This window comes from Mus caroli, unplaced genomic scaffold, assembly GCF_978045245.1.
Source record: "Mus caroli unplaced genomic scaffold, Mus_caroli_1 scaffold_4, whole genome shotgun sequence".
In the NCBI taxonomy this organism is placed as follows: Eukaryota; Metazoa; Chordata; class Mammalia; order Rodentia; family Muridae; genus Mus; species Mus caroli.
The window spans coordinates 92,888,282-92,907,958 of NW_028227259.1; the positions used below are offsets into that span (position 1 = coordinate 92,888,282).

Here is a 19,677-nt window from a genome sequence, read left to right on the forward strand (position 1 = left end):
CAAGGATGTGTCTCAGCTACGTTTAGCCTTAACCCCATTCATGTAGAATTCTGAAATATAATTTGTACCACAGGAATGTCCCCTCTTTGAGCAGAAGCAAGTGGCTTATATCTCACTAGTGCTAGGCAGTGACTGTTTAGTGGCTGTTGGTTGACAAAAGGTGGTTTGCAAAAAGAAGCCAGCTGTGGTTGGGTAGGAGCTGGAAGTGGGTGCACGGATCTACCCATGACACTAGCAAGAGAATCTGCTGTGCATTAGATACAGAAAATAGCAGGAAGTTGCCAGGAAGATGCTCAGTCTTGACAATAGGACAGCACACATGGAACTAACCTGTGTGCTTCAGATCATGGGACACAAGTCTGGAGATCTCTCACGTGGCTTCCCAGGCACCAAGGGCGTTCCAACTGCTGACCTGTAGTCAACAAGGAAAAAAAGCTGTGGTGTATTAGGTTTGCCACGGGGAAGTCTGGGACTATGCACACTTTGAGAGTATCGTTTCTCCAGGCACCGGGGTGTACTTATTGAGATAAGACATAACCTACTTGTGAAGTACTGGGTTAGTTGCCTTCCAATAACTTTTGGAGCATTGATAGTGCTATGAGGTTGGTGAGCATGGTTCCAAGCTAACACAAGCAAGCACTTTCTGAACAACAAAGGTGTTTCTGAAGTCTCCCATTTTGAGATTCAGGATGTTAATATATCTCCGTTGACCCACAGGAAGGCCGGCAGGAAAGAAGGACTTTATGGTTCGTTTTTGTTGAACAATAGATGATTGTTAAGGTGGAGGGGCAAACGGTGTAACACACTGCCTCCCTCTCACTGAGTTCTTCATAATCTCTGGCCTCTTTATCCCCAGTTACTTGAGTGAGGCCTCGTCAGGTTACATCCTGCAGCGGTTATCTCGGATTGTTTCATAGGCGGTTCTGGTGCAGTCCATTTGGAGCCTGTTAAGTATGAAAAGCTGCTTTCGATGATGTCAATAGTCTCTAAAGAAACAATAAAAAAAACCCTCCCTGTTTTCTTTCCAGTACCATAATGTCACCTTTGACTGGGCCTATTTGTCAAAGAAGGAGTGTGTGAAGTATGGAGGGAAGCTCGTGGGAAACAACTGTGACTTCGTGCCTGACATCACGCTCATGTCCTTCATTCTCTTCCTGGGCACTTACACCTCGTCTATGGCTATGAAGAAATTCAAAACCAGTCGCTATTTTCCAACCACAGTAAGTAGCTGGGGTGTAAATAACTTTCGTTCGATTTGCCCTGTATCACCACTAATGCAATTTTGCAAAATGAAAAATGGCGCCTGCAGTTGAACACGTCCAATAGTACTTTATCCATTTACGTAATACTTTCTGGTCTTTGCTCATGTACATGCACATTTAATAAAATCATAGTCCTGCCTCAAGAAACCTTCCAAAGATTCGCTTTCATAATTTGAACCTAACTTTTGGCTATAGTACTTGGAAGAAGAAGTGTGATGTGCACCGTCTAATAGCACCTGACTGGAGAAAAGGACCCTTTCGGTCCATGATGTGTAAGTATACAAAGCAGAAACTTTCCATATCCACTGGCAATTTTGAGAGTGTATGCTCTCAATCATTGACCATGCGTGCATTTTAATACTGGAATCCAGTCTGTGGGCATAGACTACACTATGTTGTGCCCTAGGATCAGTGTAAGATACGGCTGCCATTTGAGCCAGACTTTCCTTCCCATAGAACTGAATACTGTAACACCCAGATGTAAATGGGTTACGTAGACCTCCTCTGCCATGTTATTGTGCCTAAGTGAACTTAAACTCAAAGCGACAGTTCTCTGAGAGACTAAGACCAACCTTTTGCATTAAATGTCACTTTTTGGAGCCAGGAAATGAAACTGAGCTACTCTCTTGCTTTTGTACTGTAAGAGGTCAATGGTCCCAGGTAATCTGCATTAAACATGATTTATATCAGTGACCAGCTGACCTCATGATACTGCTTCACTGTGTTTTACAGAGGAGAATGTTAGTAGACAGGAGCCCCACCCCCTTTTAATCCCAAGAATATGAAAATTCATATATCCATTGTCATATAGGAAATTGTGGGTTCTCTGATTTCTTTTTATAAACTAGGGAATAAAGGAAAGTGTTGATAACAAGATGTCTAAAAGTAGATAGCTCAAGGAATGAGCAGTTTCTGTAAAGAGAAATAAAGGAGGGGTTTACTTAATCTGACTAAAATAGACTTCGTGTACTGATGTTTGGCAGGCTCAGAGACAGTCTTTGTTTAAGCACACAATGTGATAACAGATGTATATACACACACAGGTACACCCAAACACATGCACACAGAGCAACACGTGCACACACACAGATACACACACACACTGGCACACACACACACACACACACACACAGAGGCCATTGTCCGGAGCCTGGCTCTGCAGGGAGTCCTCCTTTGTCCCATCTGATGCTGTTGAAGGCTCCTCCCTCTTCACTCCTGACAAATAGGAGCTGTTCCTGAATTCATTTGACATTCAGGTCCCAGGACACACCTCTAGAGATGAGCTTAACCCATTACTTCTTCAGTGGATGATTTAAATAGAACAGATTCCTGGATAAAAAATTTAAGGACAGTTTCTTCTGGATTGTGGTTTTGCCTTTGTCATTACGAGTTCATGGGATCTTAGGTTTTGTTTGGTTTTATTGCATTGTGACATATTTTACAGATCATTATTTCTTGTAAAAGTTTAATGGGTTTTGAGCATACTTGGTGGAACTGTGGAAAATGTGTAAAGCTCTTAGATGTTATAATTTGGAAAGGTGGAAGAAAAGACCAACTATCTTTTCTATTTTTTTTATTTTAATTGACAAATAATTATATACATTTTATGGAGTACAATGTGATATTTTAGTTTATTTTACATTGGTTAATGATTACATTAAGCTAATTAACATATCTGTACTTCCACATGGTTAAATCATTTCTATAATGATAACAAAACCTACTCTTGGTAATTTCGAATATAGTCATCATGCTATACAGTGTATCTCAGGAACTTCCTCCTTCAGTGAAATGGAACTTTGAGTGCTCAGGCCCGCACCCTCACTGTCCTTTTGCTCCCTGTTATCTTGGCCTGTGCGTCTCACTTCCCAAGTTTTCACATGCAAGTAAAATCATGCAGTATTTGTCTTCTGTGTCTAACTTATTTTACTTTTCAAAGATGTCCTTGAGCTTCCCTCATGTTGTTTCAAATAATAGGATTTCCTCCCTTTAAAATTCCAAATAATATTCCAACTACACATATAATTATATAACAGTATTGAAAATAAAATTATATATTTTGTATATGTATATGTAAATTGGCTATTATGAGTGGTGCTGTGATGTAGGGAAGTACACAGAGTCTGCGGCACAATAATTGTATTTTCTTTCGTTATATGTTGAATGATGGGACTGTTGTATCATATGATAGCTCTCTTAATGCTTTGGTGGAACCTTCTCTTATTTTCTGTAACAAGCTAAGCTAAGTTACATTCCTAACAACAGACTGCAAGGATTCCCTTTTCCTCAAATCTGTGCCAAGCCTTGTTTTCCTTTGTCTTCTTGATAATGATGACCTTTAACATATGTGGCTTCATAACTCACTGTAGGCTGAATTTGCATTTCTCTGGCTATTAGTGTCATTGAGCATGTTGTCACATCTCTAGGCCTATAAGTCTTTTAAGCCTATTTTGTATGCTGTCCATTTTTAAGTGGGCTATATATGTTTCACCCTTGAGTTCCTTTGTGGTTTTTTTCAATTAATCATTCCATTCGTTTGCATCTCAAATGATATCCCATTTCCTCCACCAACCCCCATCCCACATCGGCCCTCCTCCCTCCCCTCCCCTTTGCCTGTATGAGGGTGCTCCCCCACCCACCTATTCTCACCTGCCCCGCTGTTCCAGCATCCCCATACACTGGGGCATCAAACTTCCCTGGGACCAAGAGCCTCCCCTCCCATTGCTGTCAGTCAAGGCCATCCTCTGCTACATATGCATCTGGAGCCATGGATCCCTCCAGGTACCCTCCTTGGTTGGTGATCTAGTCTTTGGGAGAACTGGGTAGTCAGGCCAGGCTCATGTTGTTTATCCAATGGGGTTGCAATCCCCCTCTGCTCCTCCAGTCTTTCTGCCAGGCCCCCCACCAGGGTCCCTGAGCTCAGTCTGATGGTTGGCTCCAAGCATTCACATCTGCATTGGTCAGTTGCTGGCAGAACCTCCCAAAGAACTTCCACACCAGGTTTCTGTCAGCAAGTGCCTCTTGACCATGACAACAGTGTTGGGTTTGGTGCCTGCAGACATGATGGATTCCGAGGTGGGGCAGTCCTTGATTGGCCCTTCCTTCAGTTTCTGTTCCACTTTTTGTCCCTGTTCTTTCTTTACCCTTGAGTTCCTTCTATACATTATCCTCTTGACAGGTGGGTCATGGGTGAATATGTGCCCACTCTGTACTTGCCCGGTTACTCTGCTAATTGCTTCTCTTGCTGAGCAAAACCGTTTGTATTTAATTCAGTCTGATTTAACAATTTAGCATTTCTTTTCCTGTGTTTTTTGGAGTGAACTCTTGTAAGAAAATTAAGTGTGATGTTAGAATTTTTTTTTATTTGAGAGTAATCTTTGTCAAACTCAGCATAACACCTTTTGTTATGTTTTCTTCTAATATATTTATGGTTTCAGGCTCTTCAGTTAAGTAATCAATTTTGAGTTGAATTTTGCATATGTGAGGTAAATGTTCTATTTTCCTTCTTCTGCATGTAAATATCCCATTTTCCTAACATCGATCATTGAGGCATCTTATTTTCTCTCCATTGTACACACTTGGAGCCTTTGTTGGAAATCAAGTGATGGCAGTATGCTTTTCTATTACATTATAGTGTCTGTAGAGAGAATAGCTTGTCTTTGTTGCATATTTAGAAGCCAGGTATTGTGGTTGCTGCAGCTATGTTCTTTGCTCAGGACTGCTTGGCCATTTGGTGTGCTGTGTGCTTCCATAGGAATTTTAGAATTTTTTTCTATTTCTTTGAAAAAATGTCATTGGAATTTTTATAGGCATTGCATTAGATTTCTTTGGGTAGTGTGTGCATTTTAACATTATTTATTTTTCTAGTCCATGAACATGGGATATCTTTTCATTTGTTTGTGGTCTTTATCAATTTCCTTTATTAACTTTTTATACTTTATAGATTTAAAAGTATATCTATATATATATATAGATATATAGATATACACATATATACATATATATTACATCTTGTTTACATTATACCTCAGTATTTCATTATTTGGTAGCTAATATAAATAGAGTTGTCTTCCCTTTATGATTTTAACTTTTTCATACATGGATACATTGCATTAAATCTTTCCCTTACCTTCCTCCTCCCTTACAACTCCCCTGTGTCCCCATAACAACCCCCTCTTGAATTCATGGACTCTTCTATAATTACAGTTGTGTTTTACACACATGTATACACTCACACTCCTTACAGAGTCTTGCCTATATACACATGTGTTTTCGACTGCCCTTTTATATACACATGTGTTTTGGACAACCTACCAAAGAGCTCACCCCTGAATAAAACTGAGCCCCCACTTCAATAGTCACTGTCTATCTGTAGATTCTCATCTAAGGGTGGCGTCTTATGAACTTGAGTTTGATTTTGGAGAGTTCGTGATAATGCATAGTAAAAACCAGAGGTATTGTATATTGATTTTATATTCTTAATTTTACTGAATTTGATCAGTTCTGAATTTTTTTGTTTGTTTTATTTTGATGGCATATCTAGGGCTTTCTGTCAACAAGACCACATTGTCTGTATCCTAACTTCCTTTTGCATTTGGATGCTTTTTAGTCCTGGTATGGACTGGGACTTGGAGTAGCCTGTAGTCTGTGGATGCAGAGCCTAGCCTGGAGCTGAGTAGGCCTAGAGGTCAAGACCTCACAGGGGCTGAGTCCATTGTTCCTGACCTGGTGCTAGGGGGTGCTTTGTACTCAAGACTGTGAGGCTAGACTAGCGTGGAGGGGGTAAGATACTGAGTTGTAAGGAAGTTATAGGACCTTGGGCTGCTGGTCTAGACTAGTGCTGTGCAGTCCTTTGTATTCAACTAGAGGCCGATGTCATGGGAACTCATCTGGTCCTCACACTCATTTTCCTGGGGCATGGCCAGCATTTGTGTCTGGGGGCTTATTCCCTGTGCTTCTTTCCAGACACTATTTCTGCCACCTGGTCGCAGTGCCTGGGTTTGGAGAAGGTGATAGATATAGCATATGATGTTCTTTATCGACTTACCTGTGTCTTAACTTACCTGTAGTCTGGCATGCTATGTAATCACTCATCTGGCTTTCTTAGGCCTGGAAAAACTATTTCTAGGGTAGAGAGTTGTTCCATCTAATGTTTCTGTGGTGGAAGAGCATTAGGAAGTCCTATGCCACCATCTTTCTGACTTACCTCATGGCTTAATGTGCTTAATCCAGCCTGCCATATCGGAGGGTGCCCTCTGTGCATAGGAACAGACAAGTGTGTAGACTGCTGAGCTTGCACGTTAACTCTTATAACGTACATGCTTAACAGGGGATAATTGTTTCATTCCTATATGCCTGTATGACTTGTTAGTTAATTCCATGAACTTTTGTCCTTTATATCAAACCTTACACAAGATGCTTAGTATTTGCTGACTTGTGGAAATTACTCAGAGAGCAGTGCGTGCTGTATTTTGTGAGAAGAATATAGAGATAAGAATCCAGGTAGAGTCTCACATCAGCAGTACAATGAACCAACAGTGTGCCCTCTGATGCCCAGCAGTACCATGAACTACCAGTGTGCCCTCTGATGCCCAACTGTGGACTTAGTAACCACACCTGTAAGGGGAGGCTCAGCTAGACAATAATTAATCTTGATTTAAGTGCAAATAGTTCTGTATTTTTAATTGAACCTTTGAGACTTCATCTCCTATGTGGATACACTCTCTGTATCCTACAAGTCCTTAGTGACAACCACACCTTACAACTTCCCAAAGTTGATGCTGATCTTGCTGCTCAGGCCAAGCCTTCTTTTATAGTGGCTGAGTCTCTCTCTACCTGTGAATGACACACAGGTAGCATACAGATAATTTGGAAGATGGCTTATGTTCTTTCCACAATTGTTCCCATTTTCCCCTATACGGGTTATTTCAGCTGGTTAAACAAGACAAGAAAAGACATCCTCCTGGCCACCATGGTCCAAATCTTACACTGATGCTTGGGCTGAGTCAGGGTCCCAGTGTGAAGCAAATAACAAACTCAAATTAGGATCATTTGAAATGATTATTTGAGAAGGTTTGATGGAAGGTGTTACTTACAAAGCTAAGTTTGGAGTTTGGTATCATAGAGCTAGTAACAGTGGAATTGCTACTATTCTGGGCCCAGAGGATGTGGAGAGGGGTGATGGATTAAACATAGAGTGAAGGGAAAGAGCAGAGAGAGAGGTCCTGAGAAATGATGTGAATGTAGCCTTGAGGAGTCAGTCTGTCAGGTTATCTTATGAGGAACCAGCTAGGGCAATCACTACCCTATTCAGTCTGTCTGTCTATCTGTCTGTCTATCTCCCTCTCCTGGCCCCTCTCTCCTCTCCCTACCCCCTTCCACCTCCTTCTCTCCCCCCCTCTTCTCCCATTACTGGCTAGACCCAGATGGAATCCAGAAATCAAAGGAGCCCATTGGCATAGAGGGGTAAATAGAGACCAGTGTGGCAAACTAAGTGCCCATTCCATGCAATGTTCCAAACTTTTCATTTTCATATCAAACTTATTGTAGGTTGTTTTACCCTTTCCCTTTACACCAGCACTTAGATTTCCCTCACTGTGGTCTCCATTGCCTTTCACTAGACTAGGTCAGGGACTAGAATCTCATAGATCCAATAGCAATCATCAGTATAAGCGCTTTGAATGGAACAGATTAACTTTGCTAGTCTGATTACATAATTAGTATGTATATCAGGCCTGCTAGAGCCCCAACACTTGATGGAACACAGCTAGAATGCCAGAATTCCACTGACACCTGGTGTTCTCCATTCTTTTCAGAGGGGCACATCAGCCCTCTATCCTGAACTGTGACTGGTCTATTAGATCAGCCTCAAAGTCAGAACCTTTTAGTGTCAAGCTTCTAGGAGGCACATCACAGCATAATGTGTGATTGTCTGTGGCAGATGGCTCAAGGCATTCACATGAATGCTCTTCAAGAGTCCCACACCAGCAAATGATTGCCAGCATGAAACGATGCTGCTATTGCTGCATACTTGGAACAAAAGAAAAGGGGAGCTTAAAGATACAGCAGGGTAGGATCATGATAGGAGTTAGAAATCCATAGAATACTATGAATTAGACAAAACCATTGGTCCTTTGATAGAGCTGTACTCCATGTGGCTGGCTCATGTGTGCCTTCTACTCATAGAAAGGAGGTTCAAATCTAAATCTGGAGTACTCATGATCTACTATTGCATATACATCCCAGTTATACAAATAAAAATCCCTATTCCAGATAGTACCAATAGCTACAATCCTTTCTATACTATGTTTAGATGGTACAAATTATTCATCGATACTACTATTGTATATCTTATTAAATAGGATATTCATCCCATTGGAACAAAACAATGGTTATTCTAATGTGTGCCTCACATTAGACTAGGCAAAGAACATCAAGATGAATATAATTCAAGAATCTAATACGTCGTGGTCACATACTGTATTTAACTTGTTAAACAAGTTGTATTTTTGTCCTCTTAGGTAAGGATGGCTTTCTTTTCATCATTATTTCTGTTCATACTAAAGATCTCCAGAGAGATTCCTTTTAGAGCCATTTTACAGCCCACAGTGATGGTGGATCTTGAGGAATTGGCATTAGGTATTAAAACAAAGTGTAGCAATTCTGGAATTTAAATGAAAACATAATGAGCATTTTAGCTATGTGACACATTTGTTTTTATGCTCATAAACCACAGGAAAATCTAAGGTTGCACAGGTAGTTACGTTTCTCAAACCCTGATTCTTGTCAAGCTTGACTATCCCGGGCCTATTGAAATTGGTTGTGTTTAGAGTTAAGAGATATGTATTTTGTAAACAGTTCTTTCTAAGAGGTGAGTGACATCCCATTTCTGTTTTCTTTTCTCTTAGCATTTTCTTGTTGAAAGGTAAAAACTGTCAAACTAAAACAACTAACATATTAAAAGAGATTACGAAATAATAGGTGTATATTCTTTGTGGCGTTCTGGTGTGGGTAAAGATGACTGACATTTGTATAGTTCAAAATATCAAAATATCATTGAAGTTCATTAAAAATATGATTTTTCTGTCACTGAACATATCAGATTTTTTCCCAGTCCTTTTTGATATTTTATATCTAGGAAAGTCATTTTGAAAGTCAAATTTGCTTTTCTCTAACATTTTTTCATATTTATTTCACAAAGAATGGCAGACATTTAGTTATAAATACAATCCAGTTATGCATTTTTATACGCACTACAAATATGTCAGCTCTCAGAGATAGATGACAAAAAAGATTGCAACTAACTTGAATTGAATTCCAATTAAAATTAAGTTCAGAGTTATGGTTGGCCACAGAATTGGGAGAGGGCTTCTGATGATGGCACAGAGGCAGGCTACAGATAGAAGAAGCCATGCTCTGTGCCCCTGCAATCCTCCTGGTTCAAATCACATTCACCTAACTCATCCATCATAGGAGAGTCAACAGCCTTCAGATCTGTGCAAGAAAACAAGAGTTTCTTGTTTCTAATTAGCACGTAAAGCTCAGATCTTGCATTTTAATATACATTTTGAAATTAATTTTCTTTATCGAACCTGAACCCCTTTATTATAATGGCTTGAGTTATATCCAAGAAGACCTTAGGAAGGTGTTGGGCTGTAGGGTCTTACTGGATTTTAATGTTCCATTTGAGTGCTACCAAGTCTAATCTTGCCTCTATGTATCTGAAAAGCAATGGTCTTCATGATGCTTGACAGTCTCTGGAGCAAGAACCCAGCATCCTGTAGCCAGACACAAATCTGCTTTTTCCCTTCCACATCCCCTGTCCGCAGCTCCTACTCCCAGGAGTTTCATGAGCAACTTGAGCTTTTCCTTTTTACCATAGACTCGGAACATTGTAAGACATTCTCACCACAGCTTTTCAAGGGAACCTGAAAAAGAAAATCAACATTTTTCTTGTGATACATCCCCTAAGTCTTGACCCCCCTGGTTACCTTTCTCTATATCAGCCTAAGACTTTTCTGTTTTCCCTATCAAGGACAAAGATTGGATCATAATTTTTCCCCATGTAGTCTGATTATTTGTTTCTGGGCTTCTTTGTTCTGTGCGTGTTTGGTTCCTTGTTCTACTGCCCAGTTTTGAGGCAGGATGGGAGCAATGCTCTCTCTGCTCATGGCTACTGTATTCTCAGTCTCCTCACTGGATATCTTCACTAGGCTTGCCGAGGAAGATTCTACCGGCAGGTATTAGCCCCAAGCTGAAAAATTATCCTGCCTACTTCCTATTTCCCCCAAAACTCCCTGACTTGAAGTTTATAGAATTAAAACCACACAGTCCAAATTAGTCTTTTCTTCATTGAATTTGAAATAGAGTGTGCATCATTGGATCAAAAAACAGTGAATTAAGATCACTACTATAAGTAATGTTAATGCTTAAAAAAAAAAAGAGCAACAAGCTTTACAGTATTGACTACTAGGGAGATGAAATTTCAAAATGATCATGCTGTTTTGTGCCTGAGACTGCCAAAAGGCACATATCTGTCCAGTGGACTTTTTTCTTCTAGAATAAATGCTTTTTTTGTAACAATATAGTTTCGAACTTGCAGGCACCAGTCTCATTAGAGGACTTGACATCATGGATTAATATTTACTGAGAGCCCACAGGGTGCCTGCTGTTGCTATACTTGCCTCTCCCTGGCAGCTCCATCCATTGAGAACCGCTCCGCGGGCTCGCAGCACCCACCCCAGCCCCAGTTAATTTAAGAGCAGCTGCAGTCCTTGCAAAGTGAAAACTGAATGTCCTCTGGGGCTTCCTAGGAACCAAATTTATTTTTTCCCTGTAAATTAACTAGCTCTCGCTGTTGGTGTCTCCATGATTATGACTCCCTCAATAATTAATATGGTATCATCCTTCATAAAAAGTGCATTTATAATAGATTTATAAGGTTGTTTTCGCTCAAGAATAAAAGAACAGCGTATGATTATTGGGATTGTCTTTCTCATCCACTTAATTTCTTCTTTACTTTGGTAGTTTAAATATTTAACATGGTTGCACCATACTAGAGTAATTGAGATATTTTCTAATTTATTTTTCAGAGGATAGAAAATATTTTACAGTTTCTTTTTTACTAATAAAAATAGCAAAGAAATGTAAAAAAAACTAGTCATAGTACACAAAGATCATTACAGTCTTATTTTAGACATGTTTCTCTTTCGTATGTTACAGGACCACACATAACATGTCCATGTACCATGAAAAGCAATTTTTAAAAATATCCAAGTTTTGCTCTCTATCTAAGTTATCTTCATTTATTTTTGTTCTCAGATTGGGATAAGTTATATCCATAAGATGTTAAAGGTTAGCCTGAAGATGCCTAGTGCTGGGTTTGGATGGATAGTTGTTAAGTGTCCATCCAAACTAATCCTGAGTTCCTTGAGCCATAAGCTTGGGCATAAGATCCTGTTTAAAAAAAAAAAAAGCCCCATAGTTTTCTCATGAAAGCATTTATCCCTTGTACTGGCTGGTTTTGTGTGTCAACTTGACACAAGCTGGAGTTATCACAGAGAAAGGATCTTCAGGCGAGGAAATGCCTCCATGAGATCCAGCTGTAAGGCATTTTCTCAATTAGTGAACAAGGGAAGAGGTCCCCTTGTGGGTGGTGCCATCCCTCTATGGTTAATAGAAACCCTGACTAAGACATCCCTCTATGGTTAATTGTCATGGGTAGTCATTATTAGAGAATTGCAAAAGATGAATTTCTAGGGTTATTTTTATTTTTATTAATGGGTTGACTTACATAAATGTTGTTTTGAAAGAATAAACAATGAAAGAAAATAGTATGCTTTTCTTTTTCTAAGTGTGTTTGGAAATTTGAGTAGGGCCCAAAGAGAGAAACTCTTACTGTCTTCAAATCAGACCCAGTGAGGCCTATGCACAAGCCCTAAACTCAGGGTTATCTGGGTGACTTGACTTCTTCAGATGAATTCTGATTCTTGAGTCGGTTTTCCCAGTTAATTTTAGTAAGTCCTGAGTACCCTGCTAACACAGCACCCCACCTAGCCTTTCATTTTAGAAGATTTAGTATTAAATATAGAGGTGAACTGAGGAAAGGCAATGTGCTTGACATGAATGTTAAAGCTGGATTGTGCATCTTAGACACGAATTACCCAACCATAAACAATGCTAGGAGTGATTGCTGCAGTTCCTCACATATATATCATAATGATTTCAGAGGAAGGAGGATAAATACAAGTTAATACATTGCAGAATATTCTGTAGCTCTACCTGAGATTTTAAGTGAGGTTTGGCATCATTAATAGAGTTGCTTTTTATTCTCTATAAATTTTAAGAACTATAATTCTGGCATTTTTTAGAATCTGTCTTTTCAGCAACTTTTGTGCCCATGTTACAATTAGAGCCACATTTAACAAGATGACCTTGGCCCAGAAATCCTACCATAATCAATATATATGCATGCACATACATATTACTCTGATAGATGTATGTATGTATACATACACATATGTAATGCATATATGTGTGTGTCCACATTCACAGTACTTATTAATTTATCTTATCAAATTAGCATAAACATAGCTTAGAACAATAAAAAAATTGGATCTAAGAGGCAGTTCAGGAGGTTCAAATTAAAATAATGGAGGTAAGAAGTGTGACATTGGTCTCAGTGGAGGAATGAAAATTATGGTGTGAGAAAGACTGTGTCCCTCTGGAGACTCTAGGGGACAACACATTTCCTTCCTTTATCTAAGCATTGTCTGCACTAATCCGAGCTTGGGCTCCTTCATTAAACTTTAAGGCCAGTAACAGCTGCTTAGACTTCCTCACACCTTAATGCTTTGACTCACATTATAGCCCAGGTTGGCATGGAACTTGCTCTTTATCCAGACTTGCTCCAAATTCATGGCACTCCATGACAGAGGTGCCTAAGACAGATGTGAAGCAGAGGAACCGTGAAAGATGCTAAAATAGCAAGCCATGTGAGGTAAAGGAGTATAATCCTATGCATATTTTCAAGGTAATTGCAAACTTTCTAAATGCAGGATATTGTTAGTGGGTTGGCAAGCTATTTCTTTTATCCTTCACAATAGGGCGAATTAAGCTGCCATCAAGGAAAATCGAAAACACTGGTGAAAGAGAGAACCTGGGCAGCAGTGGTCAGACAGGCCGGGCTGGGAAGATGAGCCAGTACAGGTTACTTAAGTTTTTTGACATAATTTTGAGATACCTCCAAGAAGTACTTCCAAGGAGAAGTATCAAACAGATAGACGGTTCTGGAATTTAGAGGAATGATTATTCCCAAAGTGATCAATTTTTAAGTATGGTACTGAAGGAAATCATTATGACAAAGAGCCTAAACAGAAGCAAGAACGTGATGAGAAAGAAGAGTGGAGAAGAAGCTAGCAGACAAGTCTGGCTGTAACCAGTGGAGTAGTCTGGGAAGTCTACCAGACTCAGTTTCCAAAATGTCTTCAGAGGACCCTAGCATTCCTAGATCAAAACAGGACAACTGTGAAATATGACTTTGGTTGTCTGCGCTGTTTCCCATGCCAGCACTCTGCTCTGGGAAGGAGGTTCCAAATCGCTTAGAATTCTGTGTTTGCTTTCTGTCCATGTAGTGTTGGCTTTATACCATTGAAAGAGATACTTCAGAGAATAAATATTAATGTCATTTTTTTAAAGGGCAATGCATTTATATAAAAACTGTGTGAACTACAAGAATCAGAAGGGAGCAAGAGATGCAGTTTGCTAAGTCACACCGAAGGATTGTTTTAGGAGATTTGGCTAGTTTATACTCTTTTGAATATTGTCAACGGCAGCAAATTGTTTTCCCTTTGAGTATGGATTTAGCTTTCTACATTAGCCAGAGTCATTTGTATGTTAGGTAGAGTGAAATTGGCAAGTTGATATTACATTCTGGATGGTAATTTGGCATTATGTCCCCAAAGCCTTAAATTTTTATATACACATCGACAGGAAATTCTGCTCACAGTAATTTATTCCAAGTAAATAGCCCCAAGTGCTTGCAAATATTTCTTTATAATATTTTTTCATGGTCTAGAAAAGTTGGGAGTGACCTAAATACAAGGATATTAGGAAAAATGATCTTTGTATAACTGTTCAGTGTAATACCTTGACATTATTAGGGTTGCTGTTACAGAAAACATCAAAGGAAATAGGAAAAACTGTGAAAGACATACAAAATAGGATGTGAGAACAGAAATGTAGAAGCTCATGGCTCTAATTCTTGCATCTGCAAGTCTGACACAGGAAGAGCTTATGTTTGAGGCCAACCTGGAACCTCAAAGGGAGATCTTATTTAAAAACCATCACAACAAAACAAACAAAACCATCTAAATATCAACAGTTATATGTCCACATACCTGTGAATAACCTTATATACATCAGAAGTATATGTTCTTGTTTATTTCAGATATTAGGGTTTATTTCTATGGAGAGGAATTGAGAAATACTTTTAATTTTTTTCTAAATATTTTACAAGGACCACCTATCAGTTTTTGAAGTGGGAAAAAATTAAAAAATTGATTTAAATGAGAAAGAACAAGGGTATTTCAGACAAATACATGATGGTTAATATGTATAATCCATGAAATATCTATTCATTTAATAATAAAATTATAGACGATATTTTTAAATTATTTGAAAAAAATGGCAACACCACTGAAATAATAAAATAACCCCCAATAGAGCAGGTAGAAGACAATACTGATTTGGATTTGAAATTTGATTTGGAAGTTTTTTGAGGATAGAGGCATATTTTTAATTGAGTTATGTAGCTAGGTGTGTGGTGCATGCCTTTAATTCCAACACTTTGGAGTCAGAGGCCGGCGGATCTCAATGTTTGAAGCCACCCTGGTCTACATAGTGAGTTTCAGAAGAGCCAGGGCTATGTGGAGAGACTCCATCTCAGAAGAAAAGGAAAGAAGGAGGGAGGGAGGGAGGGACAGAGAGAGGGAGGAAGAAAGAAAATGAGGTATGGTTTCCATAGCAAAGTAATCCTAGTTTCATAGTTCAACAAATTTTGGAAAATATTGTATATCTAATATTTAAAATATAGTTGTAATTTGTTATGACAAATCATTTCTTTCATATAGGAAGATGTTGAATGTTTTTTAAGCATTTTAGAGGGATTTTTTTTTCCCATGGTAGTTCCATCTTGTGCCTTGATCTTGCTCCCAGAGCGTACAGGCCCACATGGCTCATATCGGTCATTTTTATTGGACCTTAATGGAGGATGGGTTTGTTCTGTGATGGTTCAGGCATACAGTCCCTCACAACTGGGAGAGCATGGTTGGTGGGTCACAGATGTCTCTTGCTGCAGGACCATGAGGTTGTGTCTTTCCAAATGGCAACTAACCAATATCAGGACAAAGCTTCTGCTCCAATGAGCCACTTCAGAGTTCCACTCCGTATCAGACAGACCACAGATCTTCCCAAACGGTATTATCATCTGGGAAACTGGAAAGCACATAAACCCGAGGGGAACATTTCCAATGTAAAGCATAACAAGGGCCAAGTTAGATGTTCCACAAGTAAACTCAGGGTTGACATCCAGTTCGCCATGTTGGACTGGCACGGTAGTCAACTTACAATAGACCCAGGATATGGTCTCTTCTCTGCCAGGGGCCAGTATTGACCGCAGTGCAGAGGGAGCCCACAGCTGGACAGATAGAACTGGGGAACTTGGACCACAGAATTACATTAGCATCCTTCTCTATTACAGAAAAAGGAGTGAACTGCATTTTAAAATAACTGTTCCCACTCTTTTAATGAGTTATAGCATATTTGAACTGTTCGGCTAGATTTTTTGTGGGTGAGTATTGAGGAAATAATAAATTTTAGTAAGAGCTACTAGACTTGGGTGAACTCTGGTTGTAAAGGGATTTGTGACCTCCTAGAACGGAGACGGTTGTAACAGCCTAACATAGCACTTAAAACTGCTTCCTAGAATCAACCTTTGCCAGGCTCTCCCAGACTGTCATTGTCAACACTACTTGCATAAAACTTGAGAAATAGCTTTCATCCAGAACTGAGGTCCTTGGAAGCATCAATCCTAGGGATTTCCAACCAAAATCATCTCAGCATAGCAGTTCCATAGGGTTGCTGGACTTGGATAGTTTTTGTTTCTTAGAATTAAAAATCCATCTCGGAGACTTCTTGCCAGTAGATAATCAATTATTTGAGTTGTCTTTGCAGTCAAGAGGCCTCCTGGAACACAGAATAACAATAATAGTTTATCCAGATATTAGACTGAGTACTTTCATGGTTAATCATCTTTAATTCTGCTAAAGAAAACCAATGTGAGGTTGCTGGCACTATTCTCACTCTCTTTTGCAGATGAAGCAATTGAAGCTAATACAGGCTTTGCATTTGATTCCTGCCACCTGTTTTGACAGCATTGTGTGTAACTGAAGTGAACTCATTCCAGATAGCCAGTCTCCTCTTCCATGGCATGTACTTCTTTAGCAAACAAGAACTAACAGTATCTGGCCCTTGGGAGCTCTGTAGAGCATGCTGAAGCATTCTGTAATGTCCATTCCTTGCTTTAGCTCCTACTGAACACATGGAGATAGTTTCACTTCCTGAAGCCTATGTATCTTAAACCATATACTTCCTTAGCCCAACTTCATTCAGTAGCATCAAAAGAAACCTGACCATTCTCCTTGAGAGAGATTGATGTTGGAATCAACCCCAGTCTTACCTAGGAGAAATCTATGTTGGCTGACACATGGCTTGGGGCTTCACAAAGATATAGATTATCTCTCTTTTACCCACTAAGATGTTATCACAAAACAAAACCTTAGAAACCGAATAACTCTTAATGAACAATCCAGTGACACACTACTGTCATCTCTCCCACAAGCTCTGGTGTCTGCTCTAGTCAAGTTATTAGGCCCTAAGTAGTATCACTAGGAACTACAGAGAATCCCCATTACAACTGAAAAGCCCTGTGCTCCCCTTAATGACTTTAAATCGCCATTCTGCACCTCTTCATGAGAAAGCACAGAGTTCAAGGCTCAGACCCTGTCCTGACCAGAGAAGGCAATTAGGATATTGGATGCCCAAATAATGTTGATCACACTTTAGCAATGAAGAGATTTCTCACATTAAGGAATGTTCTAATTATAGAGCAATAAGGGGTGTTTTCTTAGACAGAGTTTGTGCAGCCTTCAGTGTCTTATCTACCATCTCTGGACTTTACTGTGGTTCTTGATACTGACACTGCTCAATGACCTGGAACTTAGAATCTTCTTCTGATAGATTTGTATCATCCTCAGGCTATTTAATGGGATTCCCATGTGTGGTTCTTTGAATAAAAATGCTGCCTGCCCCCCAGATTCCTATTTCTGATTGCTTAGTCACCAGGAAATGGAACTGTTTGAAAAGATTATAAGGATTAAGAAGTGTGGCCTTATTGGAGGTGTAGCCTTGTTGGATAAGGTGTAGTCATATTTGAGGTATGGCCTGGTTGGAGAAGGTGTGGCATTATTGGAGAAAGTGGATCACTGGGTGTGGGCTTTGAGGTTTCAAAAGCCTAAGCCAGGCCCAGGCTCTTTCTCTCTGCCTACAAATCAGGTTGTAGAGCTCTCAGCTCCTTCTCCAGCACCATGTCTGTCTTTGTATCACTATGATAATAATAGACTAACCTTTGAAACAGTAAGTGAGCCCCTAGCTAAATGCTTTCTTTTTACAGCAGTTTCCTTGATCATGGTATTTCTTAACAGCAGTAGGACAGTGACTCGGACACTGTTGTTTTATTTACTACCAACAGTGTTCCTTTCCAGAGAAGCTGAGTTCTATTTCAATGTGTAATGTGTGCTTAGATTTTATTCTTATCCAAATACCTTTCATGCTGCACTTAGGACAAAGAATATATACCGTTTGAGTGATCTTTCCTATGCCTGGCCAGAAGATAATTTGTTGATAAATTCTTAGAAAATAGCAAATTCCTTTTCACTTCAAACATAGGCACCAGCAAGTATGTATGGAACTAAATAGTCCTTTGTTTCCTTTTTTTTCCTTGTTTTTTTCAGGCAAGAAAACTGATCAGTGATTTTGCCATTATCCTGTCCATTCTCATATTCTGTGTAATAGATGCCCTAGTCGGCGTGGACACTCCGAAGCTCATTGTACCAAGTGAGTTCAAGGTGAGCGAGTGTCTCTTTTGCTTGTTGTTCAAACTCTTTCTTTTCTTTTATTGTGGTTTATTCTGAACCTTCAGTCAGTTTTGTGTAATTACCCATTTTCCCCTCAAAGCAATCCCCTGTTAGGCTCATTTACAGATAGTCTAATTTCTTCACTAAAATTGAACGCCACAGTGAGGATCAAATTCAAGATTCGGGTTTTATTGACTTTCATTTTCAAATAGCATATAGTATTAATGAACCCTGCCTTATCTCTCTTAGAATATTTCAGACACTCTTATAGACCTAATCGGCCTGATTCATGCAGTAGTTCTGAGAAAGTGCACACGTAGCTAGTATTGTTTGTTTTATAATCTACTAATGTTCACAGCAAATAGGCAAAAGGCCCATTACTTCTTAACTAGTGGTAGCAGGCAGTGAAGTTTGAATTGAAGCTTTTAAGTTCTAACCTAGTGGTCTTTCCCTTCTACCAAATTACCTGCCAGGAACACTTATGTCATGAAGCTTAATTGTTCAAAGAGGACAAAAAGAATTATGTAATTTTCTGAACTTAATGTATATATAGGTGTAATTTATAAAACTTACATGTCATTCATTTGTAGTTATATATTTGTGTAGTTTTTTAGTTATAAATCCTTAACCTATTTTCTAGAAAAATCCTTACTCTGTGTTCTCCACTATTGAGATAATAATGTCAAACACTATTAAGCTGATTGCAGCGTTGTGAAGCTGAGAGGGGATATGCATGCACACATGTACACATGTGACAGTAGAGAATATGTCTGGCATACTGTTATATTTATTAGCAAAGGTAAATTCTGGTTTGATTCAATCACTAATCCATTTAAACCACTATTTTTTTCTAAACGTTTGAATGGAGGCGGTCCCCATCCTGTGGGTGGGGGTTGAAAGGTTTAATGAGCAAGAGGAAGTGGTTTGCCTTACAAGCTCACAGGGTGTGATACAGGCCATGTGAGGATGGGTTTTGTTTCCATGATGGAGTTTTGTGCAAACTGGATCATGCATCCAGGGTTTGTGGACTGTGCCTACCAGCCCAGCACTCAGGAGGCTGAGGCAGGAGGATTTCTACAAGTTCAAGCCTAGTCTGGGGTTACATAGGGAATTTGAGGCCAGCCTAACCTATAGAATAAGACTCTGTCTCTTAACACACACACACACACACACACACACACACGACCCAAAAATAACCCCCCCCCAAACAGAGGACCAAACTC

The 19,677-nt window shown here is 39.4% G+C and overlaps 1 protein-coding gene across 6 annotated transcripts in view; it reads left to right on the top strand.

Annotated features, from left to right (window-relative positions):
• The window catches only part of Slc4a4 (solute carrier family 4 member 4), a 416,646-nt gene that overhangs the window by 360,629 nt on the left and 36,340 nt on the right, over positions 1-19,677 (top strand). For all 6 annotated transcript variants that reach the window (XM_085836838.1, XM_085836839.1, XM_085836841.1 and 3 more), the window contains 2 exons: positions 1,029-1,220; positions 18,332-18,445. In XM_085836838.1, the coding sequence (XP_085692964.1) occupies positions 1,029-1,220; positions 18,332-18,445 (306 nt within the window). The remainder of the gene's footprint in view (positions 1-1,028; positions 1,221-18,331; positions 18,446-19,677) is intronic.